This window comes from Mandrillus leucophaeus, unplaced genomic scaffold (assembly GCF_000951045.1).
Source record: "Mandrillus leucophaeus isolate KB7577 unplaced genomic scaffold, Mleu.le_1.0 Scaffold2, whole genome shotgun sequence".
NCBI lineage: Eukaryota > Metazoa > Chordata > Mammalia > Primates > Cercopithecidae > Mandrillus > Mandrillus leucophaeus.
Genome location: NW_012102031.1, coordinates 8228808 through 8248191, shown reverse-complemented (window position 1 = coordinate 8248191; position 19384 = coordinate 8228808). Strand labels below are relative to the sequence as shown.

Genomic DNA, 19384 nt, shown 5'->3' with positions numbered 1-19384 from the left:
TTTCTCTCCACCACCAGATGAAGTCATTGGCCTTGTTCAGGAACCACGATTTTATTTCATTTTTTAAACTACCTTAGCTACAAACATCAGAATCACACTTGGGTAGTGAGTTGCCCACACTGAGAGAGACACAGAAACTATCTGGGGAGAATAGATTTATATCTCCTGTCCCACTCATTCCAGGTATAGGTTCTTAGAGTGGAATGAGTGGCAGGTGGAACACCCAGACTAATTAACCCATACCCCGCCAAATGGCCACGAGTACCCCTTACATGAACTCTTGTGCAAGCGTGTGTATGTGTTTGGGTGTGCATGTGGTGCCTCTCCATTGTATCTTAGGCCCAGTAAAGGAGGATTTGAAAGAGGGGATCTTTAAAACACTTAAGACGTTGGGAAATAAAAAGCTGATACTAAATTAATAAATGAGATCCAGCACCCACAATATACTGCTTTATCATCTCTAAACAGAACTGGCTTCACCAGAAGACTACTAAAATTTAGTATTTTCAGTTTGGTTTGCTATTTCAGTGAAAAATTAAAATGGCTTGATACTATTTGTCTGATAAAGGTCAAATGATTTCACCCTATCCTCCTTCGCCACAATTTTTATTTTTTCAAAAGCTTGTGTTGGCTTTTTGGGTGCCACAGCTGCTATTTTGGAAAATGCATAGGGAATAGAAAAGAATTCATACTCGTTTTCTTTTGTGGCATAACAAATTATCACAAGCTTAGCAGTTTAAAACAATATCCATTTACTATCTCACAGTTGTGTAGATCAAAGTCCTCCTGGAGGACTCAACTGGGTTCTCTGCTCAGGGTCTCACAAGACTGAAGTCAAGGTGTCCACCAGAGCTGGGTTCTCATCCAAGGTTCAAGCTCATTCAAGTTGTTGGCCACTTTCAGTCCCTTATAGTTGTAGGACTCATGGCAATTTGTTTTCTAAAAATTCGAGACCAGTCAGAGACTGTCGTGCCGCCTTCTCTCATTTTGTTTCTGTGTTTCTTAATGTTGGTTTGATGTGGGGTTTTTTGTTTTGTTTTGTTTTTGTTTTTGTTTTGAGACACTTTTACTCATGTTGCCCAGATTTTGGAGTGCAAGGGCACCATCTCAGCTCACTGCAACCTCCGCCTCCCAGGTTCAAGTGATTCTCGTGCCTCAGCCTCCCGAGTAGCTGAGACTACAGGCACATGCCACCATGCCTGGCTAAGTTTTCTGTTTTTAGAAGAGATGGGGTTTCACCATGTTGGCCAGGCTGGTCTTGAACTGCTGACCTTAGGTGATCCACCCGCCTTGGCCTCCCAAAGTGCTGGGATTACAGGTGTGAGCCACCGCACCCAGCCAGTGTGGTTTCTATTCATGTGAAATTTGTTCAGGAAACTCTTTTAAGATTTTAATTTTTTGCAGCAGCAGCAGTTTTAGGTTAACAACAAAATTGAGAGAAAAGTACAGAGGTAACCCATATATCCCCCATCCCACAGGTGCACAGCCTTCCACACTATCAACATCCCCCACCAGACTAGTACATTTGTTACAACTGATGAACCTACACTGACACATTATTATCACCCAGAGTCCATAGTTTACACTGGGGCTCCCTCCTGGTGTTGTCCATTCTATGGGTTTGGACAAATGTATGATGACATGTATTTGTCATTAGTCTCAGGCAGAGTATTTTCACTGCTCTAAAAATCCTGTAGTCCACCTATTCATTACCTCCCTGGCAGCCACTGAACTTTGTACTGTCTCCATAGTTTTGCCTTTTCCAGAATGCCACATAGTTGGAATCATACAGTATCTGGCCTTTTCAGATTGGCTTCTTGCACTTACTAATATGTACTTAAATTCCCTCCATGTCTTTCCATGGCTCGACACCTTTCTTTTTTTCCTTTTAGCACTGAATAATATTCCATTGTCTAGATATAGTACTACAGTTTATTCATTCACTGATTGTAGGACGTCTTGGTTGCTGTCAAGTTTTGGCAGTTATGAATGAAGCTGCTATAAACTTCCAAGTGCAGGTTTTTGTGTGGACATCAGTTTTCACCTCCTTTGGGTGAATACCAAGGAGCACAGCTGATGGATTATATGTTAAGAACATTTAGTTTTCTGAGAACCACCAAACTGTTTTCCAAAGTGGCTGTACCATGGGATCTCAGCCCCATTCGGACAACGATCTTGGTCTGTCTCATTTGCCATTGAGTCCCCAATACCTTCAATATTTCTTGCCTCAAAGAATGAGTGACTGAAAAGTCTACCCAAGAAATGTCATTAAGCCCCTTCCAAACCACCACCTGGGGTCTGGGGCTTTTACATTTTATGTATTTTTTTTTAATGTTATTATTTTTTTTAAGATGGGGTCTCACTCTGTCACCCAGGCTGGAGTGCAGAGGTACAATGCTAGCTCACTACAGCCTCGAACCCTGAGCTCAATCAATTATCCCACCTCGGCCTCCTGAGTAGCTGGGGCTACAAGCACACACCACCACACCCAGCTAATTTTTAAATTTTTTGTAGAGTTGGAGTCTCACTGTGGCAACACAGCAAGACTGCATTTCTACAAAAAAACAAAAAAAAAGTCAGGCATGGTGGCACGTACTCGTAGTCTTAACTACTCAGGAGGCTGAAGCCGGGGACTATGATCACACCACTGCACTCCAGCCTGCATGACAGAGTGAGAGCTTGTCTTAAAAAAAAAAAGAGATTTTTGGATAATAGTTCTTTATCAGCTATGCCCCTTGTAAATATTTTCTCACAGTCTGTGGATTGTCTTTTCATTTTCTTAAGTGACTTTTGCAGAGCAGAAGTTTTTGATTTTTTTTTTTTTTTTTTTTTTTTTTTTTTTTTTTTCAGTGGTGTGATCTCCGCTCACTGCAAGCTCCGCCTCCCGGGTTCCCGCCATTCTCCTGCCTCAGCCTCCTGAGTTGCTGGGACTACAGGCGCCACCACCTCGCCCAGCTAATTTTTTGTATTTTTAGTAGAGACGGAGTTTCACTGTGTTCGCCAGGATGGTCTCAATCTCCTGACCTCATAATCCGCCCGCCTCGGCCTCCCAAAGTGCTGGGATTACAGGCGTGAGCCACTGCGCCTGGCAGAAGTTTTTAATTTTAATGAACCCCAGTTTATCAGTACCTTCTTTCATGGATTATGTCTTTGGTTTCTGTTTCTGGAAGGTAATTGCCAAGCTCAAGATCATCTCCTGTGTTACCATCTGGGAGTTTTATAGTTTTGTACTTTACATTTAGGTCTGAGACTTATTTTGAGTTAATTTGTGAAGGGGATAAGGTCTGTGTCTAGATTCCTTTTTTTTTTTTTTTTTTTTTTTTGGCATGTGAATATCCAATTGTCCCAGCATCTTTTGTTGAAATACTGTCTTTTCTTCATTGTATTGTCCTTGCTCCTTTGTCAAAGATTCGTTGACTTTATTTAGGTAGCTTGTTTCTAGGCCCTCTATTCTGTTCCACTGATGTATTTGTGTATTCTTTCACCAGTGCCACACTGTCTTGGTTATTGTAGCTTCATAGTAATACTGAAGTAGGGTAGTGTCAGTCCTCCGACTTTGTTCTTCTTCAATACTGTGTTGTCCATTCTGGGTCTGTGGCCTCTTCATATAAACTTTAGAATCAGTTGATGTCTTCGAAACAGCTCACTGGGCTTCTTGTCTCTTTTATGTGCTCACCTGCTACGGTCAGGCCCAGTCAGGATAATCTCTCTTTTGACTAACTCAGAGTCCACTCACTAGAGACCTTAAGTGCATCTGCACAATCCCCTAGCCATATAACATGACATGACCATGTCTTGCCCACCCTTACGGGAATGCAAACCCAGGAGAAGGGGTCTTGGGGGCCATCTTATAATTCTGCTTGCCACAGAAATAACATTGAGTACCTACTGAAGTGCCACACACCAATGGAGTAATTCCCACCTTTGAGTTAAATGGTGTTATCCAAGTTTTACTTGTAGGGAAACGAAATGTCAGGAAAATGAAGCAATTCACGTAACTAGTAAATAGCATGGTCAGGATTCTAACGCAGATTTGCTGGTCTTCAAAGCCATTTTTGCCACACTATCTCTAACAAATCCTGTCACATCTTCCCCCTTCCCAGTTTATTTGCTTTTCTCCCAACCCACTGTCTTGATTGTGGGTCATCATCATTCATCCCTTCCCCGCACTCCTGCAGCAGCCTCCTGATTGGTCTTCCTGCCTTTGCTCTTGTTCTTCTCCAGTTTGTTCTCCATAGTCCTTAAGTGTAACCCTGACTATATAACTTCCTACTTAAAATACTTGAATGACTTCTTCCAGACAGAATCCATACATTTTAATATGGGTTACATGGCCTCAGTTTATGGGCTCTGCCTGCTTCTCTAACATCGTCTCTTACCTCTCTCTTCTTTGATAAATGTGTCCCCATGTTGTTTCCTCTGCCTAGAACACTCTTAACCACCCTTCATCTGCCTACTTCTACCCATCTCTCTGGTTTAGATTAAATGTCACTTCCTCCAGAAGGCTTTCTTTGACTCCCTAACTTGGGAACGCACTCCTACTACATGTTCCCATAGCACCAAATGCTTTCCCTATAATAGCACTATGTTTTATTACAATGACATATTTAACTGCCTCATTTGTTAGATTCTACATCTGATCCTTATCTGTATTCCCAGTGTCTGGCACATATGGATACTCAGTAAATATTATTAATACATGAATAGTAGAATACTTTAATGGGTTACTTTTTTTTCTACTACCTTTGAAATCTTAGTCTCTGCTTTTCCTTAATTGCCATTGAAATACTTTTAATATCACTTATTAGAAAAGCTGTCCACTTCCCATGTGTTTTATTCAGGATCAAATAATTAGTATATGGGGAAGCTGAGACAAGATTGTGGTCTTTAAACTGTAAATTTCATGTGTTTTCCACTATTTTATGCAGCTTAACTTCCTTATAATTAGATCTAGTCTTCAAAAGCTTTTCCTCCTAACTACTTGCTATACCACCACCCAGCACAGGTACTCAATAAACGCTAATCTGTTTTCTACATAATTGAATAAAATCCTGTGTAAGAGTTATGAAGGAAACCTTTTTCTTCAATATGTGAATTTGAATCTATAGTATATTAGCCAAGAATTGTGATTAGTGTGACAGCTATGGATAGCCTTATAGAATAGGAACATTAACCTTTTACAGTATTATATTGTGTTTGAGAAAACGTTGTTAAATGCCTTCCTTGTAAGTTTTATAATATGGCCAAATAAGCTATGAAATCTCTCAAGCATATGTATTTTCTAATGTTCTCAGTATTTAGAAGTGAGATTGATTGTACAGTTGGGAAAGATTTGGCAGCGTATAGACTTCCACAAATTATTCTTTCATCATGTATTCTAGTAAATGTCAGACATATAAATAAGCCATGATTAAAAGATTAGTATGAAATTTAACAAACATACCACAAATTTTATCTCAAATAAGTGCAATCTCATTCAAAGCAGTTTACCTTGGGAAGTGTTCTAGGAATATTTCCATTCATCAAATGATTTCAGAATAGCTTTTGGAATTAAAGTCAGAGTCATCACATGAGCTTTTTACTGCCATCAGCCTCAGTCAGTCTTTGTCCTTTGAGGGTTATTATTTTGTGGGAACAACATGAAGAACTAAGGCAGCTAGGCAGAGTGCACGATCGAGCTTTGTTTAAAGCAAAATACAACTCTGAAGTTATGAGACAGGACTGTGTGACTGATTTAGTTTTCATCCCAAAATCTCATTCTTAAGGCAAACAAAAGCTCCCAAGGGCGTTGAAAGCACCAAACACTCATGTCATTTTTTTTTTTTTTTCAGGCGGAGTCTCACTCTGTCACCCAGGCTGGCGTGCAGTGGCGCAATCTTGGCTCACTGCAAGCTCTACCTGCTGGGTTCACACCATTCTCCTGCCTCAGCCTCCCGAGTAGCTGGGACTACAGGCGCCTACCACCACGCTGGCCAATTTTTTGTATTTTTAGTAGAGACGAGGTTTCACCATGTTAGCCAGGATGCTCTTGATCTCCTGACCTCGTGATCCACCCGCCTCGGCCTCCCAAAATGTTGGGATTACAGGCATGAACCACTGCGCCTGGCCACATTCATATCATTTTAATAACTGTAGGGCCAGAAAGGACTAGGAATAGATGAAAGACTGAGAATCACATTTTGATGCTTCCAGATAAGTTTTTGCAGAAAGCCATACTGAAAATATTTGTTTGTAAGATTAAGATTATTAAGTGATAACCCTTTCTTTACTTTAAATAGCTAACTTTTTCTGTAAGGGAGCAACATATATTCTTTCTTGGGCCCATAACCCTGAAAGTCAGGGCTACCTGGGTTGTGGTTATAACTGCCAGGGTCTAGTGTTACTACTAGCTTAGTGATGGTACCCTCAGCAAGTTACAATTTCTCTGACTTTATTTTTTCCCATCCTCACAATGAGAAATTTGGATAGATGAATCTAATTGCATGTCTCTTTCTTGATAGAAAAAACTTAACTTTTTCCCCTTAGACCATGTATAATTGTAAAATGGAATGCATAAAAATATAATCATCTGTTTTATATGTCTCTTATTGAACTGACTTTAAAAATAATTTGATTTTGTTTCTCAAAAATCATATATTCCTTTTGGCATTGGGTCAGAATATAGTGAAGAACAAACATGCCTCAGGTAGTACAGAGCAGTTTGTTGAAGACATTTCATCTGACAGTGACTACCAAAGAATTGTCTTCAGTTATTTATTCGCTTCTTACCTTGAACCCAAAGAATGTGAATAGTCCAATAATGAGAAGCTACAAATGACAATAAAAGCAGGATGATGGAAATTACAAGACTAGAAATCAAAACCAGAGAAGCAAAAAGAACATAGATTTGGCTCTTGCATTTCTGGCTCCAGAGTTTAAAAGGAAATTATATGGTTCAGATTTTCAAAGGTGAGAAAAATAGATACCCCAGGAGTGATAAAGATTTTCTTAACACTGAATTCTGAAAGAAATATGTCACATGGGATTGTATATAGGGAGAAGGAAGGTCTTTACAAATAATTTAGCATGTGGTTTTTACCTACTAAAATTAAAACTGATGTTCATCTCTAAGTGGTAAGTAACATGGATTAAAAATGTATTTTCCTGGCCAGGCACGGTGGCTCACGTCTGTAATCCCAGCTCTTTGGGAGGCCGAGGTGGGCGCATCACCTGAGGTCAGGAGTTCGAGAACAGCCTGGCCAACATGGTGAAACCCCATCTCTAGTAAAAATATAAAAATTAGCCAGGCATGGTGGTGGGCACCTGTAATCTCAGCTACTTGGAAGGCTGAGGCAGAAGAATCGCTTGAACCCAGGAGGGGAGGTTACAGTGAACCAAGATTGCGCCACTGCACTCCAGCCTGGGCGACAGAGCAAGACTCCATCTCAAAAAAAAAAAAGAATTATTATTCTGTTTAGGAAAGCTGGTTAGTAGTTTGGAACTCTTCCCTTGATGAAAAAGTTTAGGTATCCTTCTATTTTATTACTGTGGATTCAGCATTACTAAACTTGGGTTCTAATCAAGTCTTACCCTGTTGTATCTTCTATGTGGCACTAGCCAAAAAAGAAGAACATGTCGGCCTACCAGGTGTTCTGTAAAGAGTATCGCGTGACCATTGTGGCTGACCATCCAGGTATAGGTAAGAACTTTGCTGATCTGTAGCGCTTTTGCTTTCCATTTATATCTTGAAGCAGTGCAGTTAATTTCTTCTTCCTGTAGCATTAGAGCATAGATAATCTTGTTTCTTTCCTCAGCTCTACAAATCACTTTAGATTTTGCCTTAGTTTACCTCATCTGTAAAAGAGATGAACTTTCTATACATATCTCTTAAACTGATAAGGTGGGAAAGTACGTAAAAATAAATGTTATAAAGCACATACATAAATGCACAAAAATATACAATTGTTTATTTCCAAGATTCTACAATTGGCCTTTTCCTTAAACTGCCCTTGGATATAAAGTTATGATGAGATGTCTTGTATTATATTGTTGTAAAGATGCTCTTCAAGTTACGATAGTGTTACATCCCGATAAACCCATTGAAAGTTGAAAATACTGTAAGTCAAAAATGCATTTAATACACCTAACCTACAGAACACATTTAAGGTGGGCCTTAAATGTGCTCAGGACACTTAACATTTGCCTACACTTGAGCAAGGTCATTTAACACAAAGCCTGTTTTATAATAAAGTGTTGAATATCTTGTGTAATGTATTGAATACTGTACTGAAAGTGAAAAACAGAATGGTTGTATGGGTACTAGAAGTACAGTTTTTACTGAGTACATATTGAAAAATCAAAAGTCAAACCATCATAAGTCAGGGACTGTCTGTATTTGTCTCTGTATTAGAAGTTAATGAGGTGAGACACATGTCACTTAACCGCTACAGATTTCCTTTACCTAATGTGTAAAATCGCTGCCCTACCAACTCCAAAAGGCCGCAGTGAGGCACACATGAATATGCTTTATAAAGCATAAAACTGTTATACAGTGGAAGGGTAAGATTACGCATCTAGAGGATTGCTTCTGAGCTGCTCTAGGGAAATCCTTCTTTGGTTCTAATTGTTCAGAAATTTGGTAAAAACCTAACACCTTTTTTCAAATTCTACACATATTTTTTAACCTAAGTTGATAGGCCTTGTATTGTGGGATCAAATTAAAGACACCAGAGGGAGGATGCAGTGGCTCATGCCTATAATCTCAGCACTTCGGGAGGCTGAAGTAGGAGAATTGCTGGAGCCCAGGAGTTTGAGACCAACTTGGGCAACATAATGAGACCTCATCTCTACAAATAATAATTTTTAAAAATAGCCAGTCACAGTGACTCATGCCTGTAATCCCAACACTTTGGGAGGCCGAGGTGGGTGGATTACATGAGGTCAGGAGTTCAAGACCAGCCTGGCCAACATGGTGAAACCCTGTCTCTACTAAAAATACAAAAATTAGCCGAGCATTTTGGTGCACACCTGTAATCCCAGCTACTCCGGAGGCTGAGGCAGGAGAATCACTTGAACCCAGGAGGCGGAAGTTGCAGTGAGTCAAGATCACTCCACTTCACTCCAGCCTGGGCAACAGAGCGAGACTCCATCTCAAAAAAAAAAATTTTTTTTTTAAATTAGCTAGGTGTGGTAGCCTGTGCCTGTGGTCCCAGCTACTTGGGGGGTAGAGGTGAGAGGGTGGTTTGAGCCCAGGTGGTTGAGGCTGCTGTGAGCCATTATCACACCACTGCACTCCAACCTGAGCAACAGAGCCAGACTCAGTCTCAAAAAGAGACACTAGAAAGATGCTTAAGGAATAAATCCCTAGGGAGTAGATGGGTTAGGAGTTGAGACTGTCTTGTGACCATCAAAACATCCCCTTCCCTATAGAAAAAAATCAAAGAAAAGCAATGGGATTGGGGTTGGTTTTCTCAGAGAATCTTGCAATATTTAAATCTGACCTTCAAAACCCTTTTCACAGTTTTTGCTCTCACCAATCTTCTGTTTTGTTAATAGCTAACCCTTTACTGTATTGAGTGTTTTACTCTTTTATGCCAGATTTTGGGGAACTTAGTAAAAAACTGGCTGAGGTGTGGAAGCAATTGCCAGAAAAAGACAAACTGGTAAGTATACTTTCTTAACAAACGTATTTTTCAGTGCTTCTTGCCTTCCAAAATACCTAATTCTTCCATAGACCAGCCAGCCAGACAGCACTGAAAATAGTGAAGAAAATTACAAATCAATAGAAAATGGTTTAGCAGAGGGCATAACACTGTTAGTGCCAGTTCACTGTACATGAGGATTTAGCTATAGCAAGGCTGTCTTCTAACCTGGTCTAGTTTTTTCCAACAGTGTTACATTTGAGCCAAAAGATGATCTAAGTTGAGGCATAACTAAAGTGTTAAATTATAAAATCAGAGCCCTTTACTGAAAACACCTAGTAATCAGTCATGGTCTGAGAACTGAGGAAAGTTATCCACTTAGCAGTCACTGCAGACAATAAAAACATGAGAATGTGCTTACTAGGTAACCAGGTTCAAGGTCATTATCCTCATCAACCATTACCAAATAATGTACCCTACTGTCAAGAAGCTAGTAAGACACTGATAAACAGTCATATCTGGACTGGGCATGGTGGCTCACGCCTGTAATTCCAGCACTTTGGGAGCCTGAGGCAGGTGGATCACCTGAGGTCAGGAGTTTGAGACTAGCCTGGCCAACATGGCGAAACCCCATTTCTACTAAAAATACAAAAAATTAGCCGGGCTTGGTGGTGCATGCCTGTAATCCCAGCTACTCGCGAGGCTGAGGCAGGAGAATCGCTTGAACCCCGGAGGCAGAGGTTGCACTGAGCCAAGATCTTGCCATTGTACTCCAGCTTGGGCAACAAGAGCAAAACTCCATCTCAAAAAAAAACAAAAAACAGTCATACCTGAATCATTGAGACTTATGATATGAAGGTCATATAGGAGCAATATGTCATCTAGATGAACAACTATTTTTCACCCAGATAGATTATCCTTAGTTTTTGTTTTCCATGTTATTGTTATCCTGCTGTTGTGTTGGTATTGCCAACCAGCAGATTAGAAGAACCACAGAGACATTATATTGAATCAGATGTTTAATCTGTGATTTTACATTTCACCTTACAGTGATCTAAAAATCAGTGCCAAGATTTGACCATTAGCATTGAGGAATGTTTATAGTCCTCTACTAAGATATTAATGTAAGCCGGGCGCGGTGGCTCAAGCCTGTAATCCCAGCACTTTGGGAGGCCGAGACGGGTGGATCACGAGGTCAGGAGATCGAGACCATCCTGGCTAACCCGGTGAAACCCTGTCTCTACTAAAAAATACAAAAAAAAAAAAAACTAGCCGGGCGAGGTGGTGGGCGCTTGTAGTCCCAGCTACTCGGGAGGCTGAGGCAGGAGAATGGCGTAAACCCGGGAGGCGGAGCTTGCAGTGAGCTGAGATCCGGCCACTGCACTCCAGCCTGGGCGACAGAGCGAGACTCCGTCTCAAAAAAAAAGATATTAATGTAGTCAGCTGTCTGAAGTCAGTTCAGTGACCCCCAGCTTAAAAGTTAGCATTAACCCTCTGCCTGCCTGCCTCCTACTATTGCCTTTCTTTTCTCCATTTTGTTCTTTCATAACTGCTTTTCCTTTTACTTTTTTGTCCTTTTAAATTTATTTTAATTTAATGTTCACTGACGTTATTGCAGATTTGGAAGCAAAAAGCTCAGTATCTGCAGCACAAACAGAACAAAGCAGAAGCCACAACTGTGAAAAGGAAAGCATCCAGCTCAGAAGGTTCCATGAAAGTCAAAGGTAGTGACCACATCCCCATCCTGCTTTTCTCTAAAGCATGTGAATTTTGCTTCCTTGCTAAGAAACTGGGAAAAAAGCTTGCAATATTAGAAGTGGACCTTGATTCCCAGGTATTATTACTGAATGTTACAGGCTACCAAAAAGAGATGTTCAAATTTAGAAAATGTAAATCAGAAGTCAGCAAACTTTTGCTTTAAAGGTCCAGAGAGTAGACCAGGCGCAGTGGCTCATGCCTGTAATCCCAGCACTTTGGGAGGCCAAGGTGGGTGGATCACCTGAGGTTGGGAGTTCGAGACCAGCCTAACCAACATGGAGAAACCCTATCTCTACTGAAAATACAAAATTAGCCAGGCATGGTGGCGCATACTTGTAATCCCAGCTACCGGGGAGGCCAAAGCAGGAGAATTGCTTGAACCCGGGAGGTGGAGGTTGTGGTGAGCTGAGATCGTGCCATTGCACTCCAGCCTGGGCAACAAGAGCAAAACTTCATCTCAAAAAAAAAAAAAAATAGGTCCAGAGAGTAAATATTATAGGCCTTGTGTGCTGTATGCATTCTCACATTCTCTGTCACATATTCTTTGTTTTTCTATAACCCTTTAAGAATGTAAAACTATTCTTAGCTCACAGGCCGTAAAAAAAAAAGGAGACCATGGACTGAATTTAGCCCACAGGCCGCAATTTTGCTAATGCCTGGTATAGTTCATAAAAAGGAAAAATCAGGAAGAACAATTTTGTGTTGTTCAAGGCTGTAGGCAAGTTTTACCTCTCTGCCTCATTGCTCTGTTCTCAGCCTCTTCTGTAGGAGTACTGTCACCCCAGAAGAAATCCCCACCCACCACCATGCTCTTACCAGCCTCACCAGCCAAAGCCCCTGAGACAGAGCCCATTGATGTTGCTGCTCATCTTCAGCTGTTGGGAGAGTCCCTAAGCCTCATTGGACACCGTCTGCAGGAAACTGAGGTGAATACAACTATCAGCAGCGTGACTACAGTTTCCCATATAATTTGGATTCATTCACTCATTTTACATACATGTATTGAGCATCTACTTTATGCTAAATTATGCCAGGTACTCAGGATGCAGTGATATAGAAGATATAATGATAACAGAAATATCTGTAGAGATATTCAGTCTACCTATTAGCTCTCAAAGTTTCACTAATGATATCCTATTGAAACAATGGCACAAAAAGAAATTGGAATACCCTGTAACTTATTTTTTTTTTTTTTAAATGCAGTGGAGACTGGGCGCAGTGGCTCACGCCTGTAATCCTAATTTGGGAGGCCTAGCTGGGAGAATCACTTAAGGCCAGGAGTTCGAGACCAGCCTGGCAAGCATAGGGAGACTCCATCTCAAAAAATACATATATTCAAAAAATTTAAAAGAAATAAAAATGGGGCTGGGCGTGGTGGCTCATGCCTGTAATCCCAGCACTTTGGGAGGCCGAGGCCGGCGGATCACAAGGTCAGGAGTTCGAGACCAGCTTGGCCAATTGGTGAAACCCTGTCTCTACTAAAAATACAAAAATGAGCCAGGCGTGGTGGTGTGCACCTGTGGTCCTAGCTACTCAGGAGGCTGAGGCAGGAGAATCGCTTGAACCTGGGAGGCGGAGGTTGCAGTGAATCGAGATCGCACTACTGTATTCCAGCCTGGGCGACAGAGTGAGACTCCATCACAAAGAGAAAAAAAAGAAGAAATGCAGTGGCGGCTGGGCACGGTGGCCCATGTATGTAATCCTAGCAATTTGGGAGACTGAGGCAGGAGGATTGCTTGAGGCCAGGAGTTGGAGAGCAGCCTGGGCAACATAGCGAGACCCCATTTTTACAAAAAATTTAAAAATTAGCCAGGTATAGTGGTGCACACCTGTAGACCCAGCTACTTGGAAGGCTAAGGCAGATGGATTGCTTCAGCCCAGGAGCTCAAAGGCTGTAAGCTATTATTGCTGCACTGCATTCCAGCTTGAGTGACAGAGCAAAACCCTATCTATTTTAAAAAAACAAAAACAAAAAGGCAAGAAAAACGATGAGTACAAATTCCATAGCAGTTTTGATTACTTCTGTCTACTTCTAAGAGACTTTGCATTTTTCTGTGCAATTCCAGCAAAGTCTTGAATAGATTCAATTGTATAGGAGATTAAGAGTTCTTCTATTTTGAAAATAGGTAGCAAATGGAGAAGTTAAGTACCCAGCTCTCCAGTACTCTGCACTTAAATTATACAGTGCTATGTGCCCTAGGGAGATTTTTGTCCTTTTAAGCTTCGATTTCAAAATCACTTAACCTGCACAGCTGTGGTGTTTTGTTTCTATCACCATATTCAATTTCTAACTATACTGTCCCCTTAGCTGACTCAGTAGTATAGTAGTTCTGCTTTCTACCAAGTTATAGTAAGACATTTCAGCAAAGAAGCCAGTCTAAGCTACTAAAGCCATTTTTAAGCTAAGAAATTAGTGTAGGAATGTAAAATTAATCACTTGCTTCAGTGTGGAAACTGAATTATTCAACAAATAAAATGCCAAAGGCCACAAGAGCTGAAGCTGTATCTAAATTCTTTGGCTAGTTTCTAAAAAACTTAGCAGGAGTCAAAAGAACTTCAGCACTTTCATATAGTCTCGATATCTGAATGGATATAGGTATTTCCAGAAGAAATATTCTGTGACCTTACTTATTTTTCATATTTAATCATTCTTAATTTCATAAGAAGTAAAAACGGTTTGTTTTAAGCATATTCTGAATTTTCCCAGATATTTCCATTTAGTTTAGTAAGCACAAAGTTCACCCCTTTAAAGTGCAGAATTTAGTGATTTTTAGATTATTCACAGAATTGTGAATCACTACTATTTCATTCCAAAACATATTACTACCCCTAAAAGAAACCCGGTACCCATTAGCAATTTTTCCCCATTCTCCCTCTAATCCACTTTTGGCCTGAATTTAATCATTTGCATAGATCCCCGTAATTTTACAATTTCCACATACCACTTACACTATTATTTACTTTACAGTTTTATTTAAATAAACTTGTCTATGCTTTTATATGACATTCATGACATCTCAAGGGTTATATTCTATTTTTTTAATGTACATCATAATGGACATATAATTATCAAAATAATATGTTCAACAGTAAATTAATGTTCATCATTTTAGCAGTAAAACTAGAACATACAATGCATAAGTTAGATAATTAAGGCTAGAGGCTGAGCACTCTGGCTCATACCTGTAATCCCAGCACTTTAGGAGCCAAAATGAGAGGATCACTTGAGGCCAGCAGTTTTGAGACCCGCCTGGCCAACATGACAGAACCCTGTCTCTACTAAAAATACAAAAATTCGCCAGTCGTGATAGTGCACACCTGTAATCCTAGCTACTTATGAGGCTGAGGCAGGAGAATTGCTTCAACCGGGAGGTGGAGGTTGCAGTGAGCTGAGATCACACCACTGCACTCCATCCACCATCCAGCCTGGGCAACAGAGTGAGACCCTGTCTCAAAAAAAATAAAAATTAAAAAATACACATATATATATATCTTAAGAAAGTTAAGGCTAGAACTCAAATTGCAGAGGGACTTCATAGACATTCTGAAGTGTGTATACTTTACTGTTGGGGAACTACAGGGGTTTTTAGAGTGGAAAGGGATGAGATCAGAGCTCTCATTTACTTTTCTCTGAGAATATCTTTTATTTTAGATTGGAAGTGAAAAGAGACCAGAATTGGGGAGAAGTTATAACAACAATCCAAGTCTAGATGTGACAAAGATAAATTAGCTATAAATAACTATAGGGCAAAGGTAATAGAATAATATTGCTAATTACTTACATTTTTGGGGTTTTAGATATTATTTTCCCTATATATTAACATTTTATTGAATGCTTACCCAACTTTGGTTCAGAGTGCTTAATATGAATTACATCATTTAATTCACACTGCAGCTTTGTAAGACAGAATTTTTGTTCCCCCTATTTTACAGAAGAATAAACAGACTTGAAGAGGTGAAGTCACTTTCTCTAGACTTCAGCCCCTAAGTGGTAAAGCAGAGACTTGAATTTGGAATGTGACCTCAAGGTCCAGATTCTTAACCTCTTACTGCACTGCTGCCCTCAGAAAGTATAGAGGGGAGATGTTGACAAGGAGGATGAGGGAAAGGAAGAGTCATTGATGGCTTGGCCTTGAAACTGGGCAGTTATGTGAATGGTGGTGACTCTGGCAGAGAAATGGATGCTAAAAGGAGGGTTAGATTTGGATGGGAAGGTTATTCTTCCTTACAGCATGTTGAGATGGAGAAATGTCCAAAAGGAGAGACCCAAAAGACAGCCAGAAATGCAATTTTGAAGATCAAGATGTTGATAATAATAGTCATAATTACTGATATTTTTTGAGTACTTAACCGTGTATTAAGCACCATCCCAAGTATATTATATCTATTATCTCAATCCCATCTGCTGCAGATGCTGTTAGTATTTTACAGGCACAGCATAGTAAGCAACTTGCCCAGGTACAAAACAGTGAGTAGTGGAGCCAGGATCTGGACCCGGGCAGTCTTGAATCCAGAGCTCATTTTCTTAAGGACTCTGCTGTGCTGCTTCCCAACATGACGTATCCTTACAGTGTTTCTAGTTAAAGCAGATTATACAAGAACTGGGCAGTAGCAACAGTCTTTCTTATCTCTTTGAATCACAAATATATAACTATGAATTACATAAAATGTTAAAATTTGAACCAAATTCACCTCTCTTTGAGAGTGAACAACTCAACCTAGAAAAATTATATCATCAGGCCGGGCGCGGTAGCTCAAGCCTGTAATCCCAGCACTTTGGGAGGCCGAGACGGGCGGATCACGAGGTCAGGAGATCGAGACCATCCTGGCTAACATGGTGAAACCCCGCGTCTCTACTAAAAATACAAAAAACTAGCCGGGCGAGGTGGCGGGCGCCTGTAGTCCCAGCTACTCGGGAGGCTGAGGCAGAAGAATGGTGTGAACCCGGGAGGCAGAGCTTGCAGTGAGCTGAGATCCGGCCACTGCACTCCAGCCTGGGCGACAGAGCAAGACTCTGACTCAAAAAAAAAAAAGAAAAGAAAAATTATATCATCAGCTATCAAAAGCTACATACATGTAGGGTTGTAGGATTCTCATAGTAATCACATCTGAGCTATATTTGTGGAGTTTATAACAGATACACTTTGCATACATCATCACAAATCTTACCAACAGCTCTCCAGAGTAAGTAAAGCATTTTTTACTATTCCTGTTAAAGAGACAGAAGTTAAGTATTTGACCTCCCCAAGGTCACACAGAAGGTAAGATGGGCTAGGATTATAGAAAGGAAACCTGGGAATGTGTTGTAAAAGTTTTCTTTCTAAACAACTTACAGAGTTATCAGAGTAAACTTTCCATTTCTGCTATAAAGTTTCGAATTGTAAGATTAGAACTGCCTAGGATTTAAAGTACTGTGTGAGGAAGTCAGCCTGAACACAGAGAGAGCATCAGGAGTGTGACTCAAGCAACAACCTCCTCTCCTTTTCAGGGTATGGTGGCTGTGTCTGGCAGTTTGTCAGTGCTTCTGGATTCCATTATCTGTGCCCTTGGCCCCTTGGCATGTCTCACCACACAACTACCTGAATTGAATGGCTGTCCCAAACAGGTCTTGGTGAGTTTTCCCTGGATTTTTAGGGTCAGACCCATTGGGCATCAGAGATGCCCTGCCTTAATGAACACTGTCAGACACAGGCTCATAAGGCTTTGTGACACATAGTGCTTCCTTTATCTGTTAGCTCGTGGAACATGATGCTATATTATCAAATGCATGCTGCGCTTTCACTGAAACTAGAAAACAAGCCATTTACCAAAATAGTGCTTAAGAAAGCAGCATTCTCGCCCTCGAGGTACTGCGATTCCTGTGTTTCCTGTTTGCTATTCTACACCCAAAGACGGTACAGGAATTGTCTCCCTCTTTTTTACTAGGATTAATGGGAGAAGTCAGCAGAAAAGTTCCTAGCATAACAAACAACAGGATGCCGTCTTCATTCTCACCTGTTTTTCTAACTCCATTTGATTTTTTTATCTCTCTCCTTGAACAAAGAAACATGTCAGGAAACCAAGGTAAAGTACTCTTCAGTTGAACATTTTTCTTTGTTTTGCAGTCAAACACACTAGACAACATTGCTTACATCATGCCTGGACTGTGACAGCAAAGAATCCTGGGACAGAAACCTTATCCTACACCATTGCTGGTTTGTGTATATATGACTGTTCCAGATTCCTTCACTGGCCTCTGGGTGTAGGTTTTAAATTTTTATATCTATACATACATATATACATATATATATAATGTACAGTATATACATAGGACTGTAACTACTTTGCTTTTAATAATTTTATGAAATGGCAAAGGTTTAGCCAAGAGGAAATTTTGGCATGAATACAGGCTTGGGATTCTTTTTTCTCCTGTGGTGGATAAATCTGCCTTAAAAATCAATGTAACTTGGGGGCTGGGGGCTTGTTCTGGGTGCCAAGCGCATCTCTTTATGGACAGCTAAAATGTGATTATTTTCCAAACTCAGTTGGACCTCCAGACCCATCACTGACCATTTGCCTTACCTGTCTTAGTCTGAAATATGTAATAGGAAAGATAACGGGAAGATGCCAGTTGACTGAAAATTCAAAGCCTTTCAGTTTGAAGTGACCTAGGTGGGAGGTGATAAAATTTGTTCCCATTATAGTTAGGAAGGTGGCTTAGGTGAATTGAGTAGGGGGTTCATTCCAATTCCTACTGTATAGGTGTCCATGTCTGAAAATTTATTGTAATCATTGGTACCATTGGCGGCCTCAACAGAGGCCAAGGAGTTCTGTGAGCCCTGGCAGCATAAAACACCTTGGAGGGTGAAGCTGTCAGTGCCATCAGTTGGACCTCCATACATTCTGAGCTAACCCAGAATATTTAGTCTGCAGAACTAAGAGCTAGTGTCTTTCACTGGTGGCATGAAGTTAACCACCAAGTCCTCACAAGCCGTGCTGCTTAGTTACTTGGTGGTTATGGATAAACTTTGCCCAGCATGATTTTTGGATTCATCTTATCGGTTCCCCTGGTGGGCAGATACACAGTGTTCTGCATTCCACATGTAAGTGAATTGCAAAAACAGAACAAAAGTCACTCTCTTGTAGGTTTATTTATGTGTGTGTGAATGTGTATTTTAATTATGTGTATTTAACTCTTTAAAATCTCTTAGATTTTAATTTATCCTGTAAATTTCTGTATATATAATTTAATAACAAAAGCCTCCACCAGCAACAGCATGTGGAAGATACATATTTGTCATTTCTCCTTCCTTCCCTCCCATCCTTCCTTCTTTCATTCTTTCTTTCCTTCCTTCCTTCCTTCCCTCTTTCCTTCCTTCCTCCTGATCTATTCCAAAAACTCTGAATCATCTACATATTAAGGTATTTTACCTCAAAAATGAATCATTGTGTTAGGATTCTAATTCTTTACAAAGAACTTCATGGGCTTCAATAATGTCTAGAAAGTAAAATAAAGAGGAATGTTACCATCCCCAGCTGCCCTCATTTCCAGAGAACCAGACTTTTGCTTCCCAGTTGGAAAGAAGACAGTTGAGCACTTCAGGATGGTTTTTAAATCTGGTGTGAGATTCTCTGCCAACACCAAGCTCTGAGCTAACTGTGCTTTCTTCTCCTGGCCTAGACAGCACTGCAGCATCAAAGTAGATCTTCGGGGACAGTGTAGCCCGTCTGCATCCTATTTAATTTCTTCCCTTCTCCCCACCAGTGTTGTCACAGGGCTATGTTGCTTAAAGGTATTCTGGCTGCTGAATCCCTTTCTCAGCTCAGAGCAGTTTTGAGATTTAATTGGGAATACAGAGAAAGAAACAGGATTGTTTGGGAACCAAAATCAAGAGGAACAGAAATCTTAACTTGATTTCATGTATTAGAACATTGGGCCGGGCGCGGTGGCTCAAGCCTGTAATCCCAGCACTTTGGGAGGCCGAGACGGGCGGATCACGAGGTCAGGAGATCGAGACCATCCTGGC

At 40.6% G+C, this 19384-nt stretch overlaps 1 protein-coding gene across 2 annotated transcripts in view; it reads left to right on the top strand.

Moving 5' to 3' along the window:
- Window positions 1-19384, top strand: part of HMGXB4 (HMG box domain containing 4) — a 39482-nt gene that overhangs the window by 19503 nt on the left and 595 nt on the right. For both annotated transcript variants that reach the window (XM_011978979.1, XM_011978978.1), the window contains 6 exons: window positions 7597-7678; window positions 9577-9641; window positions 11239-11344; window positions 12135-12304; window positions 16867-16989; window positions 17483-19288. In XM_011978979.1, coding sequence (XP_011834369.1) covers window positions 7597-7678; window positions 9577-9641; window positions 11239-11344; window positions 12135-12304; window positions 16867-16989; window positions 17483-17527 — 591 coding nt within the window. In that variant the 3' untranslated portion in view covers window positions 17528-19288. The remainder of the gene's footprint in view (window positions 1-7596; window positions 7679-9576; window positions 9642-11238; window positions 11345-12134; window positions 12305-16866; window positions 16990-17482; window positions 19289-19384) is intronic.